The 20,615-nt window shown below is 39.6% G+C and overlaps 1 protein-coding gene across 1 annotated transcript in view; it reads right to left on the bottom strand.

Moving 5' to 3' along the window:
- The window catches only part of LOC117445024 (desmoglein-2.1-like), a 60,076-nt gene that overhangs the window by 14,759 nt on the left and 24,702 nt on the right, over window positions 1-20,615 (bottom strand). The window contains exons 3-5 of the mRNA XM_071203033.1: window positions 2,670-2,795; window positions 1,223-1,378; window positions 261-399 (exon numbers count right to left, since the gene is read on the bottom strand). Of these exons, the coding sequence (XP_071059134.1) occupies window positions 261-399; window positions 1,223-1,378; window positions 2,670-2,795 (421 nt within the window). The remainder of the gene's footprint in view (window positions 1-260; window positions 400-1,222; window positions 1,379-2,669; window positions 2,796-20,615) is intronic.

Below are 20,615 nucleotides of genomic sequence, written 5' to 3' on the forward strand. Positions count from 1 at the left end.
TTTTTAGTTTCCCCGTTTCCGTTGAGTTTTGAGCTTTGTTACTATAGGTATGGGCTATTGTGAAAAATAAGTACTTTTACTTTTAGCACTTTTAGTGCATTTATATTGTCATCCTTTATTATTTTATAATACGTTTTAAATAAAGGACTTTTATTATTTTTAATGTTGCTTTACTGATTTAACATATTTCTGAGTTTCTGACTGTTTCCATCATTCTCTTACAGCAGCAGGCTGATATGTGTTCAAACATGTGACACTACCTGGTTTGCTTTCCTCTGTGATGTTGCCCATTTGCAGCTCAAAATAAGGAGCGTTGTCATTCTGGTCCAGAACCGTGACTGTCAGTGGGACATCATCCTCTGCTTTCTTCCCGTCTTTGAACCTTGCGATCCCTGTTAGCTGCATGAGTTACATGAAGAAACACTTTACTATTGATCTTTGAAGATAAAATACAGACACCCAAACCTAAATTCAATGTTGCTTCACTAGATTGTATTCGGAGCATCCTGCGTCTTCTCGCGGCATTTTTGAGCAGGTTTGTTTCGAAGAAAGTAAATTGACTTAAATTGTAAAATTAAAAAAAAGTTAAAAAAAGTAAATTGCCTGACTGTGGATGTCACAGCTGTCACATCTGCACTTTCTTATCGCTGCTGTTTTGTGCATGTGCCAAGCCTGGTCTCTTAATATACATACCTATTAAACTAAACTTTTATGTGGAAGCATATTTCGTCCCTATGACGCTTGGTTGTCACAAATGCGTTTCTTAAGGTCTGTGGGAATGTATGCCAGGTAACCTCCTTGTTTAAACTTTACATACAGGTTAATTACTACATTTATTTGAAGCGTCGTTAATATTACAAATCTGCTTGCACAAAACGTTGACAATCATCTGAAATATTTGGGCATTACTAGTGCCTTCTTTATTTGTATTCTCTTTGCTGCTATAACGGTTTTTAATCACTGTTGTAATCCCTGCTTACATTTATTAGTTTTTATTTTTAAATGCATAGAGAGAAGCCTACCAAATCTCATCTATAGTATATCAAGTATAATGACAATAAACCTCTTTTGATCTGAAACAAAAGTCCAAAACAATATACTGTATGCACAAGGGTAGGCTAGTGACATTCAGTAAAGCTCTGTGACTGAAGGAACATGAGCTTTATTCTCCCACCAGTCTTCATCAGGTTTCAGGACAGTACAACTTTAAAGAAAGACTTACATTGTAGAATTGGCGTTTCTCCCGGTCCAGTAATTCAGTGATGCGTACAAACCCCGTCTTTCGGTCCACTACAAAGATATTGAAGGGTTCCTTGTCAGCTCCTTCTCCAGTGAGATAATAATCCACCAGCTCACCTAAGTCTTTATCAGAGCGAATCTGACAACAAAACACAGACAGAGGAATCATGGACTTGCTATTCAGGTTTCCCTCTCCTGTAGTGTGTTATATAGGTTTTTGTGAATGTAAATGGTCTGCAAAGGCTACCCAAGCTTTAAAACCAGAGTTCCATTAAGAATCTTGCAATATTTAATTCAGGACGATAACATCCATATCCAGTGTAATGTAATCTAAAATACAAAGTGAGTTGATTGAAACTGTAACAAAACCTTGAAGTTCAGTCCACTATTAGTGTTACAGGACGTTCAACCTAAGCCACTTTGGTTTGTGACAGTTAACAAATTAATTAATTAGGGCTGATCATTACATTTTTTTAATTAATATTATGTAAATGTCTTTACACGTCTCAACCAATGAGAGCAATTGGGGTGGGCCGAAACAGAAGAGAAGTGGCAGGACAGAAACATGGACATTTTAAATCTCTTCCAGACGGCGGAGTTGATAGAACCAGAGTTATTTGTATCACTGCAAAGTTGAATTTTCTTCTCACTGGACTCTGAGGGTAACTTGTTTTTCTTTAACTAGATAAAATGTTAATGCCCTTGCAGTGGCACCAGTCTATGAGTGGCACATAGCTTTGGTTTTATATTTATATTTGATTACATTAATTAATGTTGAAGTTGAGATTTACAAGAAATATTTCTACTGCTACTGTGTAAAGGGAATACTGCTGTTAAAAAGCATATTATTTGTTTACAATGTTATTGCACTTTTGTTATAGCAGTGCTTTTAAAATAAAAGTGCGCAATACACTGGTTTTGAATTCATTATTGAATTTTGCGCATTAATCGAAGAAAATCATGCGATTTATCACGATTAAAAATGGTAATCGTTGCCAAGCGCTAATTTATAGCAATACATATGTATCACTCTGCACAAATAAACGTTAATAACAGGTTTGCTGGAGGTACACTCATATTTGTACTCATAAATTACCAATGCAGGCGTGGCTTCTCTAATAATACATACACTCAGATGTTACTGGTACACTATGTTCCCTATTTCCTATCTCAGCATTTTCTTGGCAACGTTCTGTTAAAACGTTACCTCTTTAGCCTGTACTGCAGCCCAGGGCCAAATCACCCAGCAGCACAGCTAAGGACTCAAACCAGTTGAAACAGGTTGGCTCACTGCAGGCAAAGGCGTGACAAAAACCTTTTTTTTTTCTTTTTTTTTTGGAACATTGAAGCTCATCCAACTGGGCACTTTGCCAGTGACAACTTATAATGACTGTGTCTGCAAATTGTGGGAAATAATATTTGGGTCAAACCTTGGCAATGAATTTCTTGTGTCGGTAGTCGGTGTTTTCCATGAGCTTGGCAGGAGGAAGGATCCACTCCCTCTTCTTCCTCCTCAGGGTCTTTTGCCTTCTCGGTCCTGACTCGGCACTGAGCACCTGAAAGGAAACCACACATAACAATTGAATTTGTTTTTGAATGTTTAATTTTCTGCAAATATGAAATAACATTGTCAAACTCTTCACACAGCAAAAACAAAGTGTGAAACAAGGGCAATATGATTTAAATCCCTTCATTTTTCCAAAGACTTTAGTCTTATGAGTGATCTTTCCTTCCTCTTTAGAATTAAGACAAGAGCTCCAATAAAAAGCTGCTAATATATATATATATATATATATATATATATATATATTTCAACGCTATAGCACCAACTACATTTAAGAAGCTTGAATTTAAACATGAACCACTATTGGGAGCTAATTATTAAGAATAAAGGTGATGTGAAGAGCTTTAATGACTACAGCACAGATACATATAGTTGATCAGCCACAGCATGAATGTGTGGGGAAAAGGAAATCAGGAAAAGCATAAGCTATGATTATGGTTTTGAGGCAGTGGCACCTGTATTCAGTTCACTTTCTATATGTCACACTGGAAAATATCAGAACACACAATTATTAGGGCCTGAGCACGTAGTGCAAAGACCTATTGAAATCGTCAGTATTATTATTCTTCTGTTACCGGTTCTGCACTTTCGACCTGTTTTTGAGGGGGTTACGACACTATTCATGTAGCGACATTTGGCAACGCCGCCAGGACCGGTGAAAATGTTAACATTCTGGATTCGATGGGAGAAAATGTTTCAACTTGCTCTCTAGCGCCACCTGTGTAACTTCAGTGTTTCGAAAAATTTACAAAGTCGCAGCGTAAGTCTGACGGACCTGAAATTGTGCACACTTATCCGGGTGGAGCAGCTCTACATATTATCCTCTCATATCCCGAAGCTCCGCCTACTTTGATTTTTTTTTAATTAGCATAATGTGAAAAACATTGAAATATTAACTTAAATTCCAATTTCTTGATTTTCCAAACCAAACTTAGTGCACAGCATCAATGGAGGGGCAGACACATTACCGTACAAAATGAGCACGAGGTGTGGAAAAATGTGGCCGACATCAATCAAAACGTATTAGCAAAAGGGTGTGGCCTACACATAAATGCTCACAATTCATCCAAAATATATCCAAATATCACAGATTTCGGTGGATAGGTTCAGTGTGTCTTGGGGAATAGGCACAACAAACAATGTTCATTTCGGACAATAGGGAGCGCCAAAAACACAACTAATTTATATCTCAAGAACCGATGGACTAAAAATATATATATTGTCATAGACATACTGGCAGGGTGAGTATAAACTGAGTTTTAAAGGGTCGCAACCAATGAAAAATGTGGGCGTGTCCTATTCAGTTTTTTCTCGAAATCAAAGGGTTAAAAAATGTACCGAGCCATAAGTAGGGGAGAAAATGAGTTATGGCCTTTAAATTCGGAACGCATGTCACAGCCCACAACCTTTTACAGACTGTAGAAAAAAATAGGACGTTTTAGCAAATATGTCTCAGTAGCGCCCCCTATTGTGCGGTAGTCAAATATAGTTTCTTCGAACTACCCGAAACTTGGCACAGAGATTCCTCATGGAAATGCGGACATATTTCAAAATGGCTTCCATTATCTCCGCCCCCCATGAAGTCGGCCATTTTGAAATATGTCCATTTTAAGCGCATTTTCGCATACTTGTCCTAGGAAAATGATCGGGAAAATTTCAAACCAGGACAAGATCAGCCCATATCCAATGTGATGCTAACTTGCGAATGAATAGTCGACTGCTCAAACGGAGAGCTCGTAAGCTAACGGAACATGTACCAATTTTGACGATTGAAATGCCACAAAATCGTTAAAATGACTTTCGGACGCAAAACTTGGAACACACATCACAACCCACGTCTTTTTCCAGACTGTACAAAAGAAATGTACATTTTTGTACACCAGCTCAGTAGCGCCCCCTATTGTGCGATAGTCACATATAGTTTCTCCAAACTACCCCAATCTTGCCACAGACATTACTGATGGAATTGCGGACATATTTCAAAATAGCTTCCATTAGCCCCGCCCCCCAGAAAGTCGGCCATTTTGAAAAATCTGTGTTATTCATGCATTTTAAGCGCTTTTTCGCAAACACCTCCTCGGGAAAAGATCGGGAAAATTCCAGTCCAGGACAAGTTAAGCCCATATCCAATATCATGTTAAATTGCGAATAAAATAGTTGCTAGCTCAATCGGGGCGAACGTAGGCTAACAGAGAATGTACCATTTCTGTACCAGTCTCAAATGACTTTTTTTTTTGATATTTTTCCAGATATTCACGAAACGCTGTATACACATTACTATTATGATGGCACACACATTTACCAGCAACAGCTCTGCGTATTAATTTCCCACATTAACCATAAACACCCAATACATATAAAACTCCTAAACAATGTATGGTGAAATGTTTTCCATCTTTGTTTTTCTATCTACGACTACAAACAGTATTTCCACTACAAGCAGAACAGTAACACATCTTTCTATGCAATACAATAGAACAGTATGTGTTCAGAGCCAATCCATGATTTAATGAGTATTTCCTTTGTGCCAAGAGCTGATTTAGTATATTTCATCAACGACCTTTTCAATTAAATTGACAATTCTTTTGTGTAATTAATAGTGTGTGAAACCAGGCAGAGTGAGTGACATGGTGTTCATTTCCACTATGCCAAAGCAGTTTACAGTTGCTGACGGTGTAAGGTAATATATATTGTCCTAAGTAATTGTAGCTGTGTTCAAAGGAGTACACGTTACAAGGCCGTGCGGGGGGAGCTGCCAGACCCAGATGTCCTCAAAGTCAGCGAGGTATACAAGGACCTCTCAGCAGACATCTCACCATGAAAAAAAACGAATGGCTCACTACTCAACTCAATCTTGTGCACAGAGCCTATAGAACACATAATTTAAACCAGCAGGATGTAAACAGAGGAGAACAGCCGGTCTGATTTAGTGCCATGTGATTATCCTGTAATGAGTAACATACACAGTGTTGATCGACTATATAAACAGTTCATTTATTGTCTCGATACATGTGTTGTGTAAGACATTTTAATCAATTTGATACGTCAATATTAAATGTACCTTTATTTTGAAAAACTTTATTGTGAAGGACAAACCGGATGTCACATTTCCGGTATTGCCGGTTTAGGGAGAGACTTAATTCAGGTAGCTTGCCTTGGCTGTCTGTGTGCGCGGAGGTTTTGTCGTCAACAGACTCATTAAACTACCCACTTCTCGGTACATAGAAACCCTGCTCCACGGTGTCAAACGTGAGTAATATCGCAATTGGTGTGTTATACTGAAATGTGTTGACCTATACTTTATACTTTATTTATATATATGTATGCTTTTCATTGGAACACGCCGTGGGTGTGTGCAGTGCTAATGCTAATACCTAGCGCCACTTGTTTTGATGTACGTTTTTGTTGGTAACCTCGCTAGTTTGTATCTTTTAGTGTTGAGGTGGGCACCGTTAGATTCTGTGTCTCCTTGCGGTCATAAACAATGTGTTGGATGTTGAGCTAGGATAAGTAATAAGGGAGCTAGGAGTGATTTTCGGTGCAGTAATAGGTTAGCATTTTTCGCTCAGGGCTAATTCAGAGGCTCACTGTTAGCATTGTGTGTTTTTTGTGAAAAAATAAATGAAAAAGATCAGTTAAATTAGTTTTTTTCCCGTTCTATGGATATAAAATATTCATAGTTTATTAAATATTAAGCTTCCTTAGACGTTGTTTCCTGAAAATGACGCGATGTCGGGTCCGTGGGGCCTAAGAGGATAACAGAGTAGCCTCTGTTTTATTTTTATTTTATTTATTTTTTCACAACAGTTGTATTTGGATGGAATGAATACCTATAGTGATAATTCAAAGCAATAAAATGATTTTTACAGTGAAAACGTTCAAATGGAACTGATGGTTCCCAAATTACCCAGAGGTGAGGTGGACTTTATTTTTCTAAACCTCTCTAAAAAGGTCAAATTTCACTTGTTTTGCATCAATCTTGATACAGGGTACTTATTATATGTTATAGTTTGGATTCCTAAAGCTTTTAGTCTACTAAACTCATCATTCAAGGGTGGTTTTCACTATAAGTAATGTTTTTTTGTTTAGGCGGACATTAGAATTTACATGTTTTTACTATGTTCCATCTGAATTTACTTTAAAATAAAAACATCTCTATAGTACGGTGGCCCTGAAGTGCAAGAAACCACAGCATTTCACAAAACACAACAGAATTTCACAAAACACAACAGCATTTCACAAAACGCCACAGCATTTCACAAAACGCCACAGCATTTCACAAAACACAACAGCATTTCACAAAACGCCACAGCATTTCACAAATCGCCACAGCATTTCAGAAAACACAACAGCATTTCACAAAACGCCGCAGCATTTCACAAAACGCCACAGCATTTCACAAAACACTGCAGCATTTCACAAAACACTGCAGCATTTCACATTGGATGGAAAGGGTATTCCTTAGGGAGAACACTTATTGTTTGTGATATTGTTTGTGGACAGAGCCAGCCAGAGAAGCACTGCTGTGATTGGTTGTTTTTGCTGCCAATCAAGAAATGACTTCGTGATTGGACCAACACATCAGCCGTTAGCTGTTAGCACACACTCAGAGCTCACAGCTCCTCATATCTGTTCAGAAACTGGACAAAAGTTAAAGATATGCAAAACACAGACTGTCTATGTCATGGCGAATACAGTCGCTGCTTTATTTATGTCTGTATGATGTTGTTGTGAGTGTGGATGGAGCAGCTACAGGTTAGTTTAGCCTGATCGATTCGATTCCGATAGGATTTACATGGAGATCCGGCCCGCCCCCTCTCCAGCGTCTTTTTTGAATCACAGGAGTAAACACAGAATTAATGCTTTATTAATTCATGGTTTTTAAGGGGCTTATCTCTATGTAAATACTATGGTAGACTACCCAGTTACTAAATCAGCCTACTATCACCTAAAGAACATATCTAGGATTAAAAGACTAATGTCACAGCAGGATTTGGAAAAACTTGTCCATGCCTTTATCTTCAGTAGACTCGACTACTGCAATGGTGTCTTCACAGGTCTCACTAAAAAATCTATTAGAAAGCTGCAGCTGATTCAGAACGCCGCTGCTCGAGTCCTCACTAACACTAAGAAAGTGGATCACATCACTCCTGTTCTGAAGTCTTTACACTGGCTTCCTGTGTGTCAAAGAATAGATTTCAAAATACTGCTGCTGGTTTATAAAGCACTGAATGGTTTAGGCCCAAAATACATTACTGACCTCCTGCTAAACTATGAACCATCCAGGTCTTCAGGGACTGGTCAGCTTTCTGTCCCCAGAGTCAGAACTAAACATGGTAAAGCAGCGTTCAGTTATTATGCTCCAAATATCTGGAACAAACTCCCAGAAACCTGCAGGTCCGCTGCAACTCTGACTACTTTTAAATCCAGGCTGAAGACTTTTCTTTTTGTCGCTGCTTTTAATTGAACTATTCATATCTTAAACTGCACTGTAACTTTTATCCATGTACTTTTTCTTGTAATGTTTAATTGAACTATTTATATTTTAGACTGCACTGTAACTTTTATCCATGTATTTTTCCTTAATGTTTATTTGATTAGCTTTTCTTTTTTAATGCTTAATGTCTTTCATTTTTCTTTTTTGTAAAGCACTTTGAATTGCCTTGAGTTGAAAAGTGCTCTATAAATAAACTTGCCTTGCCTTGCCTTACCCAATATTCGCATCGCTCTAATCGCTTGAGTTTCACCGCGGCTGTCAGCTGTGTTTGCTCCTGTCATTCAAACAAGACGCGCTGGAGAGGGGGCGGGAAGTATCTCCATGTAAATCCTATAGGAGATACCAACTACAACAAAATGAACATATTTGACAGTGATTTAATTGTAATACACGTTTCAAAGTGATGCCGAAGTAACTAATACTGATAACGGTTAGTAAAAACCATGAATTAATGCTTTGACAAGTCTGCAGACAAGACGGCAGGCGAAAAGCTTTTAAAATGCGTGTTTTCAGAATGGAATCGGATCCATCAGGCTAAGCTAACCTGTAGCTGTTCCGTCCACACTCACAACAACGTCATACACACATAAATAAAGCAGCGACTGTATTCGCCATGACATAGACAGTCTGTGGTTTGTACATATTTAACTTTTGTCCAGTTTCTGTCTGAACAGATATGAGGAGCTGTGAGCTCTGAGTGTGTGCTAACGGCTGATGTGTTGGGAGGGACCGGTTGGGACATATTGCGCTGTCGGACGTTGACCAATCACGAAGCGTCATTTCTTCACTGGCAGCAAAAACAACCAATCACAGCAGTGCTGTCTGGCTGGCTCTGTCCAATCATAAACAAGAAGTGTTCTCCCTAAGGAATACCCTTTCCGTCCAATGTGAAATGCTGTGGTGTTTTCTGAAATGCTGCGGTGTTTTGTGAAATGCTGTAGCGTTTTGTGAAATGCTGTTGTGTTTTCATTTTAAGTCATACGCTAATATTAACCAATACACAGCTTCAATTATTACTTTACTTACCTTGACCACATAACAGCTGTATTGAAGGTTTGCTTTTTGATCAATAAACACAACAACAAAAAGCAAACTCCACTGGTATGGAACATACATGGCCTAATATCAAGAGGAGATGCGTTTATTGAGTAAACAAACAGTCAAGGGCAGAACGTCTGCACAACCCACTGCACCGCACGCCACGGTTAACCTGTTAAGCCGGCGGGGACCATGTTTTTTTTTTCCACGACACTGTGTCTCAGAGCATCTTAATATTTAAAAACCTATTAATGTGTTATACCAGATTAACGAGAAGAATCTCAGCTAACTGACAATAAGAACTATTTTTACCGAAACAAAACAAAAGTCTCACAAGAAGCGTTAGCATTAGCCCTTAGCTAAAACGGGCAGATGCTACTTCCGGTGCTAACTAGCAAAAACGACCTTTAAAACGTAATGTTTTCTGCACAAACTACATATCATCTGAAAGCTGATACTCCACAGATTATTTTTGTTATAAGTATCATCACTGTAGGACACAAACTCACTGAGCTATCAGCCAGAACAGAGAAGAAAAAAAACAACAGTTTTCAAAACCATAACAATAAGTATGTCTTACCGTTGCTGTTTTGTGATCAAAGCTCTTGTTCAAGGGAATAAAAACGCTGCTTAAGGTTAATCCAATGTCTCTTAGTCACCTTACAATTGTTCCTGATAATCTATCATTACATTCATGGCAGCAGAGTAGGTATAACGTTTTGCAGTCCCGAGCTAATGCTGTCTCACGTGCTGTTTACGCAAACCTCTCTCTACTTGACGTAAGTGTTTAGCGGGATTTACTAACTGTCACTCGATTCTATTGGCTCTAACGGTTCAGAAAAGGTGTCAATCACCCAAATCGACCAATGGGTTCCAAAGATATGATCATGCGTAGTATAAACTACGCCCGCTCCGGCTCCATTACGCATTACGCTGCCAGAAGGGAGAGCTTCACCACCGAGGCGAGCAGGTGCTAGAGATGCTAGCTGACGATAGCGGGGCTATGATCATACCAGATGACTCTTCGTCGGATGATGAAGATCTCCTCCAGCCAGACCTGGATCCGGCCAGTAGTGACTCGGATGTTGAACTTCCACCACGGGAAAGGTATGTAATCTCTCTGTTTTTATATATTACTTATGTGTTTGGTGGAACTGCGTCACAGTGCTAGCTTAGCCAAGAAGCTACAGGAATGATTAGGCAAAATGCTAAATAGTTTTACTTGTCTTTTTGGAGTTACATTTTCTAAATGAATGGCCAGTGAATGAATATATACATGTGTTTACTTATTTATTTGGTGTAATATTATTTATTTATAGTCCAATATTATCCTCTTTATATATTACTTTTGTGTTTGGTGGAACTGCATCACAGTGTTAGCTTAGCCAACAGGAATGATTAGCCAAAATGCTAAATAGTTTTACTTGTGTTTTTGGAGTTACATTTTCTAAATGAATGGCCAGTGAATGAATATACATGTGTTTACTTATTTATTTGGTGTAATATTATTCATTTATAGTCCAATATTATCCTATAAGTATAAGCCAGTGAATTAATCTAATCTCTTTGTTTTTCCACATTTGTTAGATGCAGCAGGACAAAGCCACACACCCAGAAGACTGTCAGGGAGCAGCTTGCTGCAGAATTGTTGGAGTTTGCTGAAGGCCCTGCTGAAGGCCCTGCATCTCCACCACCCCCTCCTCCACCACTCACATGCATGCCCGAGTATTATGGGGAAGATGCAGTTCGGGACACGAACGTTTGAGAAATTACGAACGGCTCATTTCGGAGGACACGCGCGCATCTGCTTGACGCCGGGACGACCAGCGACCCTCCCCTACAGGCGCTCGGACGCGAAGGCCCGCCCACAACTGCGTGCACGTCTGTGACCGCAGTTTTAATTTATATAGCTATGCTGAAAATACACAACTGTTCACCTCCCTAAAACCAAATTACATCAACCCTATCGATAAACTGGTTCAATGCACATTAAGCAAATAATATGCTGTAATTCAGAGAAAGGTTAAAAAAAATGAGAGAGAAACAGAGACGAGTTGAATAACCAAAAGTCCGTGGCCAAGCCCCAAACAAAATGTCTAAGCAATGTCTAGATGCAGATCAGAATTTTGAATCAACACAAAATGAATGCCACATTTATACCAGCTTAGAAATTGTATTTGCTACAGTCCCACCAATTCTCTCTGAAAGAGATACTGAGAGAACTATACCTGTCTTTGTTACTAGCAGGCAGATTTAGTGCAATGTTCATAACATTTAGTGCAATGTTCATAAACATTTTTTTTACTCAAGAAAAAAGCTATACATCATTTAGAGATTGTGTATGCGTACAGACCAATACCACAAAGAAAGCACCAGATTTCAAGTTATTTTAAGTTGTGTTCAAAGCTCCCATGGACTCCCTTTACCTAAGCATCCTCTTATTCTTAATCGAATATATATAATTCTTTCTTCCATCTTTTACTGTGCTGTGCCCTTCGATGTATGTTCCAGGGTTTCCGTTAGCTGGTAAATACCGTTTTTTAGCTGGTAACATTTATTAAAAACCGGTAAATTCAAAACCTGCCGGTAAAAATGTCCGGTAATAATTAGGGATGCTCCGATCGATTGGCCTCCGGTCATTATCGGCCGATATTCACTCTTAATGATTTGATATAAAGGCCGATCAGGAGAGCTGGATCTGATCGATATGGACATAAACGCGAGTGAAGTGTAACCAACCCAGTCTCACAAAAAAACGTGTAATAACTACGTTGGTCCACAACTTGGGACGTAGCAGTTCTACAAAAACGCCTCTGAAATTGCCTACGTTTTTTTTCACCATTCATTTCCAATGGCTATGTCACGTGATCTTCAAATTTCTCCCTGCAGAAAAAAAACATGGCCGACATTCGTTTTATTCTCTGTGGAAAATGCCTATTTTAAGGTTAGTTTGGCCATTAAAATGCGTTTTGATGTCATTTGATGCGAGAAATATGAGTCGTTTGTTGTTGTTTTGTGTCAGTTTTACGTCGGCACTTCCATTCACATTTTTCATAATTGTTCCAATGTTTATCATCATGAAATTAATATCTACACTGAACACAAATATAAATGTAACACTTTTGTTTTTGCTCCCATCTTTCATGAGATGAACTCAAAGATCTAAAACATTTTCTATATACACTATATATCTCAAATATTGTTCACAAATCTGAAAAAATCTGTGATAGTGAGCACTTCTCCTTTGCCGAGATAATCCATCCCACCTAACAGGTGTGGCATATCAAGATGCTGATTAGACAGCATGATTATTGCACAGGTGTGCCTTAGGCTGGCCACAATAAAAGGCCACTCTGAAACGTGCAGTTTTGCTTTATTGGGGGGGTCCGAAAACCAGTCAGTATCTGGTGTGACCACCATTTGCCTCACACAGTGCAACACATCTCCTTCGCATAGAGTTGATCAGGTTGTTGATTGTGGCCTGTGGAATGTTGGTCCACTCTTCTTCAATGGCTGTGCGAAGTTGCTGGATATTGGCAGGAACTGGAACACGCTGTCGTATATGCCGATCCAGAGCATCCCAAACATGCTCAATGGGTGACATGTCCGGTGAGTATGCTGGCCATGCAAGAACTGGGATGTTTTCAGCCTCCAGGAATTGTGTACAGATCCTTGCAACATGGGGCCGTGCATTATCATGCTGCAACATGAGGTGATGGTCGTGGATGAATGGCACAACAATGGGCCTCAGGATCTCGTCACGGTATCTCTGTGCATTCACAATGCCATCAATAAAATGCACCTGTGTTCGTCATCCATAACATACGCCTGCCCATACCATAACCCCACCACCACCATGGGCCACTCGATTCACAACATTGACATCAGAAAACCGCTCACCCACACGACGCCACACACGCTGACTGCCATCTGCCCTGAACAGTGAAAACCGGGATTGATCCGTGAAGAGAACACCTCTCCAACGTGCCAGACGCCATCGAATGTGAGCATTTGCCCACTCAAGTCGGTTACGACGACGAACCGGAGTCAGGTCGAGACCCCGATGAGGACGACGAGCATGCAGATGAGCTTCCCTGAGATGGTTTCTGACAGTTTGTGCAGAAATTCTTTGGTTATGAAAACCGATTGTTGCAGCAGCTGTCCGAGTGGCTGGTCTCAGACGATCTTGGAGGTGAACATGCTGGGTGTGGAGGTCCTGGGCTGGTGTGGTTACATGTGGTCTGCGGTTGTGAGGCCGGTTGGATGTACTGCCAAATTCTCTGAAACGCCTTTGGAGACGGCTTATGGTAGAGAAATGAACATTCAATTCACGGGCAACAGCTCTGGTGGACATTCCTGCTGTCAGCATGCCAATTGCACGCTCCCTCAAAACTTGCGACATCTGTGGCATTGTGCTGTGTGATAAAACTGCACGTTTCAGAGTGGCCTTTTATTGTGGCCAGCCTAAGGCACACCTGTGCAATAATCATGCTGTCTAATCAGCATCTTGATATGCCACACCTGTGAGGTGGGATGGATTATCCGGGCAAAGGAGAAGTGCTCACCATCACAGATCTTTTCAGATTTGTGAACAATATTTGAGAGAAATGGTTATTTTGTGTTTATAGAAAATGTTTTAGATCTTTGAGTTCATCTCATGAAAAATGGGAGCAAAAACAAAAGTGTTGCATTTATATTTTTGTTCAGTGTATATATTTTATACTGCTTACCGTTTTCATACTTTATATATCTTAGCATATTGATACACACTGTTCATACTGCTCACAGGCTGCTGTGTATATCTAGTGTATTCATACCCCTCACTGTTTATTCATCATTCAATTCATTCTATATTTTATTCTGTAGATTGTGTACATTACTTTTCACTTCACTGCTTGTTGCACTCCTGGTTAGAAGCTAAACTGCATTTCGTTGTCTCAGTACCTGTAATCTGTGCAATAACAATAAAGTTGAATCTAATCTTGAGCAGGAACAAATGTATTTACTTATTACATATCTGACATTAACGATTAAACACATTCTTTATAAATGCAAACCGAGTCAAGCCGACTCCGGAGGCGGCAGTATGCACCTTAAAGTTGTTTGCAATCACCCAGAAAACCGAGAGAAGAAGAAGAAGATGAAGAAGCCGACTCCGAGCTGTCCGACTTCAGGCGAGCTTTTTGAGACCTCCCTCGGCTGCGATCGGCTATTCTCGTCTACTTTCGAAGCGAGCCGCAACGCGTCTCAAACAAGCCTATACTGTCAGACGATCAGCTGTGCGGCGTCATCACGTGACGCTCCGGAGGAAAGGACGTCCCATTGCCCTTAAAGCTCATTTCCCTGCTTCTCGTGGTTTCCTTGCGTCTCTCCATGCTGGTGGGAGGGACTAGTCGCAGGGAAACGACGCAAGTGAGGCACGCAAGGAATCCATTTAACCGAAGTGAAACGCAGCCAGACTGTCCAAAACTGGATTTGAACGGGTCATCTTAAGATAAGATATACTTTATTGATCCCAAGTTGGAAACATTTGCGTTACATCAGCATGTGTAACAGTTGTAAATATGCAGTGGTGTTTATTTGTAAATCATTTAGTATAATCACACAAATTCTGTGTTTTATATTTAATAATTCTGTGCTCTTTATTTATTGAATGTTCAATACCTGACAAGGTCGGAGATGAAAAACTTGGGTTGCCGGTTCCTCAACAGTGCATTACAAGACATCTATCAATATGTGTGTATACCTCCACCATTAAACTGTCATATTCTGCACATTTCTTATACTATACATCTTATAAGAGTATAATACATATGTATAATATCAGTTAAAATAAGTGCTTCAACATAGTTAACATTGCTGGAGGTATGCACAAATATTGATAGATGTCTTGTAATGCACTGTTGAGGAACCTGCGACCCACGTTTTTCATTCATTGCATAACTACACCGTAGTTGTGTATAATATGATATGTCAATAAACCTTAGAAAATCCTGAAATCTTGAAAGGGATGTGGAAAATAGTCATTATATACAGTCTTTAATTAACTATTAGTAGAGAATAACGAGTAATGAACATACTTTATAGGGATCCTATTAATATCTAATAATAAAAATAATGAAATTCAATAACATGCTAGGTGTCCCTTTATATCGGCTGTGCACCTTTATGGTGTAAATACAGCCTATCTACCAATTGGATCAAATATAAAAGTCAGCCGAATTAGTGTTGATACTGCAAGGAGACGTATTGTGTGAAAAGAAATGTAAGATGTTGTTTAATTGCTGATATATTTATGATCCACGTCACATTCAGTTTTGGCGGCAGTTCTTTCTGTTTGTCTAGAAGTCTTCTCATCAGGGCTCTATAAATTACGGTGGCCCTGAAGTGCAAGACACCACAGCATTTCAGAAAACACCACAGCATTTCAGAAAACACCACAGCATTTCACATTGGACGGAAAGGGTATTCCTTTAGGGAGAACACTTCTTGTTTGTGATTGGACAGAGCCAGCCAGAGAAGCACTGGTGTGATTGGTTGTTTTTGCTGCCAGTCAAGAAATGACGTTTCGTGATTGGTCAACACCCGACAGCGAAATATGTCCCAACCATGGTCCCACAACGTATGGTCCCAACACATCAGCCGTTAGCTGTTAGCACACACTCAGATCTCACAGCTCCTCATATCTGTTCAGAAACTGGACAAAAGTTAAACATGTACAAACCACAGACTGTCTATGTCATGGCGAATACAGTCGCTGCTTTATTTATGTCTGTATGATGTTGTTGTGTGGACGGAGCAGCTACAGGTTAGTTTAGCCTGATGAATCCGATTCAGAAAACACGCATTTTAAAAGCTTTTCGCCTGCCGTCTTGTCTGCAGACTTGTCAAAGCGTTAATTCGTGGTTTTTATTAACTGTTATCAGTATGTAGTTACTTCGGCATCACTTTGAAACGTGTATTACAATTAAATCACGGTCAAATATGTTCATTTTGTTGTAGGATTTACATGGAGATACGCCCCGTCCCCTCTCCAGCGCCTCTTGTTTGAATGACAGCATTGACACCAGCAAACACAGCTGACAGCCGCGGTGAAACTTGAGCGATTAGAGCGATGCGAATATTGGGTGGTCTACCATAGTATTTACATGGAGATAAGCCCCTTACAAACCATGAGTTAATAAAGCATTAATTCTGTATTTACTCCTGTCATTCAAACAAGACGCTGGAGAGGGGGCGGGCCGTATCTCCATGTAAATCCTATCGGAATCGGATCCATCAGGCTAAACTAACCTGTAGCTGCTCCGTCCATGCTCACAACAACGTCATACAGACATAAATAAAGCAGCGACTGTATTCACCATGACATAGACAGTCTGTGGTTTGTACATGTTTAACTTTTGTCCAGTTTCTGAACAGATATGAAGAGCTCTGAGTGTGTGCTAACGGCTGATGGTAGGGACATATTTCGCTGTCGGGTGTTGACCAATCACAAGCGTCATTTCTTGACTGGCAGCAAACACAACCAATCACAGCAGTGCTTCTCTGGCTGGCTCTGTCCAATCACAAACAAGAAGTGTTCTCCCTAAAGGAATACCCTTTCCGTCCAATGTGAAATGCTGTGGTGTTTTCTGAAATGCTGTGGTGTTTTGTGAAATGCTGTGGTGTTTTGTGAAATGCTGTGGTGTCTTGCACTTCAGGGCCACCGTAATAAATAGAGAACTACGGCAGACATGTCATATTTATTGCAGCCGAACCGTGTATTACAATGCCGTTATGTGATGACTTTCAAAGAGAAAAGCAAGCACACTCGGAATAAAGTATTATTTTATTTTAAAAAATTTTTTCGGTCTGTTTCCGGTATTTGTTTATGACGATGTGCTGTGAGATGTGAGACTGGTTTGGAGAATTGCACAGGGGAAAATAACGTATCTATGCCACAATTTTAGATGCGGATTTTGTTAAACTAATACGTTTGCGCTGTGGACCAACACTATAAATTGACGGGGAAGGGGGTAGCAATAAAGATAACACCATTAAACAGTTACACAACATAACAGAAATAATATCGATAGCAGCGTCCCTGGCAACCAAGCAGTAACGAACAAGTGACATCATGTTACAAGACAAAGTGACAAAGACATCCATCAAAGTTGAAATGAATTCAACTTTAACAAAACATAGACATTAAGGTAATACTGATGATACTTGCACTGACGAACAGTGCTTTCATTCAAATGGTATTCAAAGCATAAGTAACACAACTGAAGCAGTGGACCAATTTTACTGGGGAGGGGGGGCAGTCGTGGGGTCATTTATTTATGACAGTGGCACATTAAATGCGGGTAAACAGAGATGAAGACAGTGTTCAAGATTTCAACATTATAAGGTAGGGATGTCCAAACTATGGTCCAGCAGATTCTAAAAGTATAATGAATTATGGCCCACACCTGGAACTTCTGCTTCTCTTATATTGTACTTCTTAAATATTTATATTAAAAAATATATTACACATTATTCATTGTTGTTGTTATGTCAGTGTTAATATGCCCAATTTTCAAATTAATTCAGTAAATTAAAGTTGACAACCAATCTTAGTTGATAACAAAGCCCAATAACTTATTTGTATAACACGTTTGAAATATCCTCTTTCTATTTCCACTCCCCCCCCCCCCCCCCCTACATGTGGTTGATTTTGCTAACTTATAACTTAAAGGTGGGCTAGGTAATTCACTTCAGAAACACTTTTTGTTATATTTCATGGAATGCTCTTAACATCCCAATAGCAATGAATACATTAAATGCTTTGACAATAAATAGATATTCATCTGTGGAAGCCGTGGCACTGTAAAAAGCACGACCAATCATCTGAGCCGGCCCGGCTAAAGAAACTGAGGGCCATTGGTCATGTGCGCGTTTGTGTGTGTTGGAGGAGGGGCTCTGTAAGGAAGTCTGACGGAAGGGGCAGATTTTTTCCGGTGTACTTTAACATTCTAGCGCACTCGAGCTGGTTTCTCCATTCTTACCTACCCTACCTTTAATTATCAGGCAATATACCTCTAGTGAGGGGCCCAGCCCTTCGTATGTTTTTTATATGTGGCCCTCAGTGAATAAAGTTTGGACACCCTTGGTATAGGGTCATAGCGCAAACCCCACCCCTCTGCCATGATAGGTATTTGTTTCAGTTGCAGGATTTTGTAATACCTTATTAAATTACATGAGTAAAAACTAAAAATTCTGATAAGTAAGTACTTGAAAGCACAGTCTTTGCTACAGCACGAAATGGTAATATGTTTTGCTTTCTGCGGGGGGGTTCAGGAGGGGTCCAAGGTCAGTGTTACCCCTAGAACCACCCATGAACTGAAGCCAACACATTTTCTTATTTCTATCTACACAAAAATATTTTTTTGGATTGCTTTCTTTGATTCATTTGTGTACATTGTGTTAGACACAACTATATGGAGGGCTGGGAACACCATGTACTTAACATCTTCATGACGTCACACATATGAAATGCCAAAATAGGGTACAAAAATCATTCCTTTTTATGTTTACTATTGTCTGTCAAATCATGATCAATGCTTGTCTGTCAAAACATTGCATACTGTACACGAGCATGCTGCTTAATATAATAATAACAATAACAGTGTAAGCATGAAGCATATTTTTCTAAGTGTGCTTTGGAATCATTAGTAATTGCATTTGAAATAATTGCAAATTAGACCACTTAAAAAAATAAACCCCTGTCCTGCAATGACAGGTTGCATTATGCCCTGCAGCATGCCCCAGTGTGTCTATGTTAAAGTCAGAGTAGATTGAATACTCACCAAAGCCAGCACTAACAGGAGCAGTAGACCCACTTCTGAGAAGGAGAGGCGAGCCATGACTGCAGCCAAGTTGAGCCGACAGCAGCTTCCCTTTTTGTGCACGGGAATCCCACTGAAGACGAACCCACAAGCCTTAAATCTCTTCTATCAGAGACACACCTTTGTCAAGCCCCCACCCCCTGTTGACTATCACAACTGCAGCTGTCACATGATTGCATTTTTCTTTAAGGCGTGTCTGCTCACTGATGTATAGTTTGCAAATGTACAGTTAAGCCTCAGGGTAAAACATTTGACTAAGGCAATGTCAGCTTGTTTTCTACACGACCAGGTTTTTACAGAAGTGAAGGAAGAGGTTCTCCCCGTAAGGTTATAACAGCCTCAGAATACGATATGTTCTTTTCACAAAAGCCAACACCATGTCGATGTTATTTCATGTTTTGAGCAACTTACTATTCATTACCAATTGAATTGCCTTTTTGTAATGTTAATGTTAAATGCATACTTCAGTGCTGTTTTCCTTCTATATGGTCACTACTAAAGGAACCTGTATAAAGGTGGGGGGAAAGGACTAGTACTCATTTATTTACATATTAGCATGTGTATCAGTAAACCATTATTACATAAAATAACAAGCCAAGCCTTCTCAGTCTGCTCCAGGTTTAATTGTAGTGCCCTTTATTTGAAATAGTAAAACAAATATCTAAAAGTGGAGATGAAACCCTTCACAACTTAAATCAAAGAGTGTAACATCTCCAAGCGAAAGTAAAAGTACTTATATGTCCACAGTAGATTACCATTACATGTATGATCTGTAATGTGTATTTGTAAAGCGCTTTGAGAGTCTTTGATAAAGCGCTATAATAAATATAAGGATTATTATTATCATTATATATATATATAAAATCCTTACATTTTAATGCACAACCAGGGTTGTGATGAGGTGCTGATAACTGGCAATAGAACCATGTGCATATATTTGATTTAGATCTGTTCATTTTGAGAAGGCCTGGGGCCTACAACTGTTCACAAATTATCAAAATATGCATTCCTGAGTAGAGTAAGTAGTATTAACCAGAGTACACTAAGCATTAGGCTACATCAGGGGGGGGAGGGGATAGGTATCTTCTGCCTGGGGGCCCCAGAGTAACTTGCAGCTCCCCTGGCTTACCGGTGGGTAAGGCCCACTTCGAGCAATGCCTGTATATGTAGTGGGACTTTATCATAAAGGTGAGGAAATCAAATCAAAATCAAATCAAATCAAGTTTTATTTATATAGCACATTTATAAACGATTTTTAAAATAGCCTACAGTAGAGACACTTTACAGCAAATACAACAGCACAGATTGTTCAGAATATCAGTATGAGAAAAACGACATCCTCTATCCTTAGACCCTCACATCGTACAAGGAAAAACTTCCAGAGAAAACCCCACAGTTTAAGGGGGGAAAA

This window comes from Pseudochaenichthys georgianus, chromosome 4 (assembly GCF_902827115.2).
Source record: "Pseudochaenichthys georgianus chromosome 4, fPseGeo1.2, whole genome shotgun sequence".
NCBI lineage: Eukaryota > Metazoa > Chordata > Actinopteri > Perciformes > Channichthyidae > Pseudochaenichthys > Pseudochaenichthys georgianus.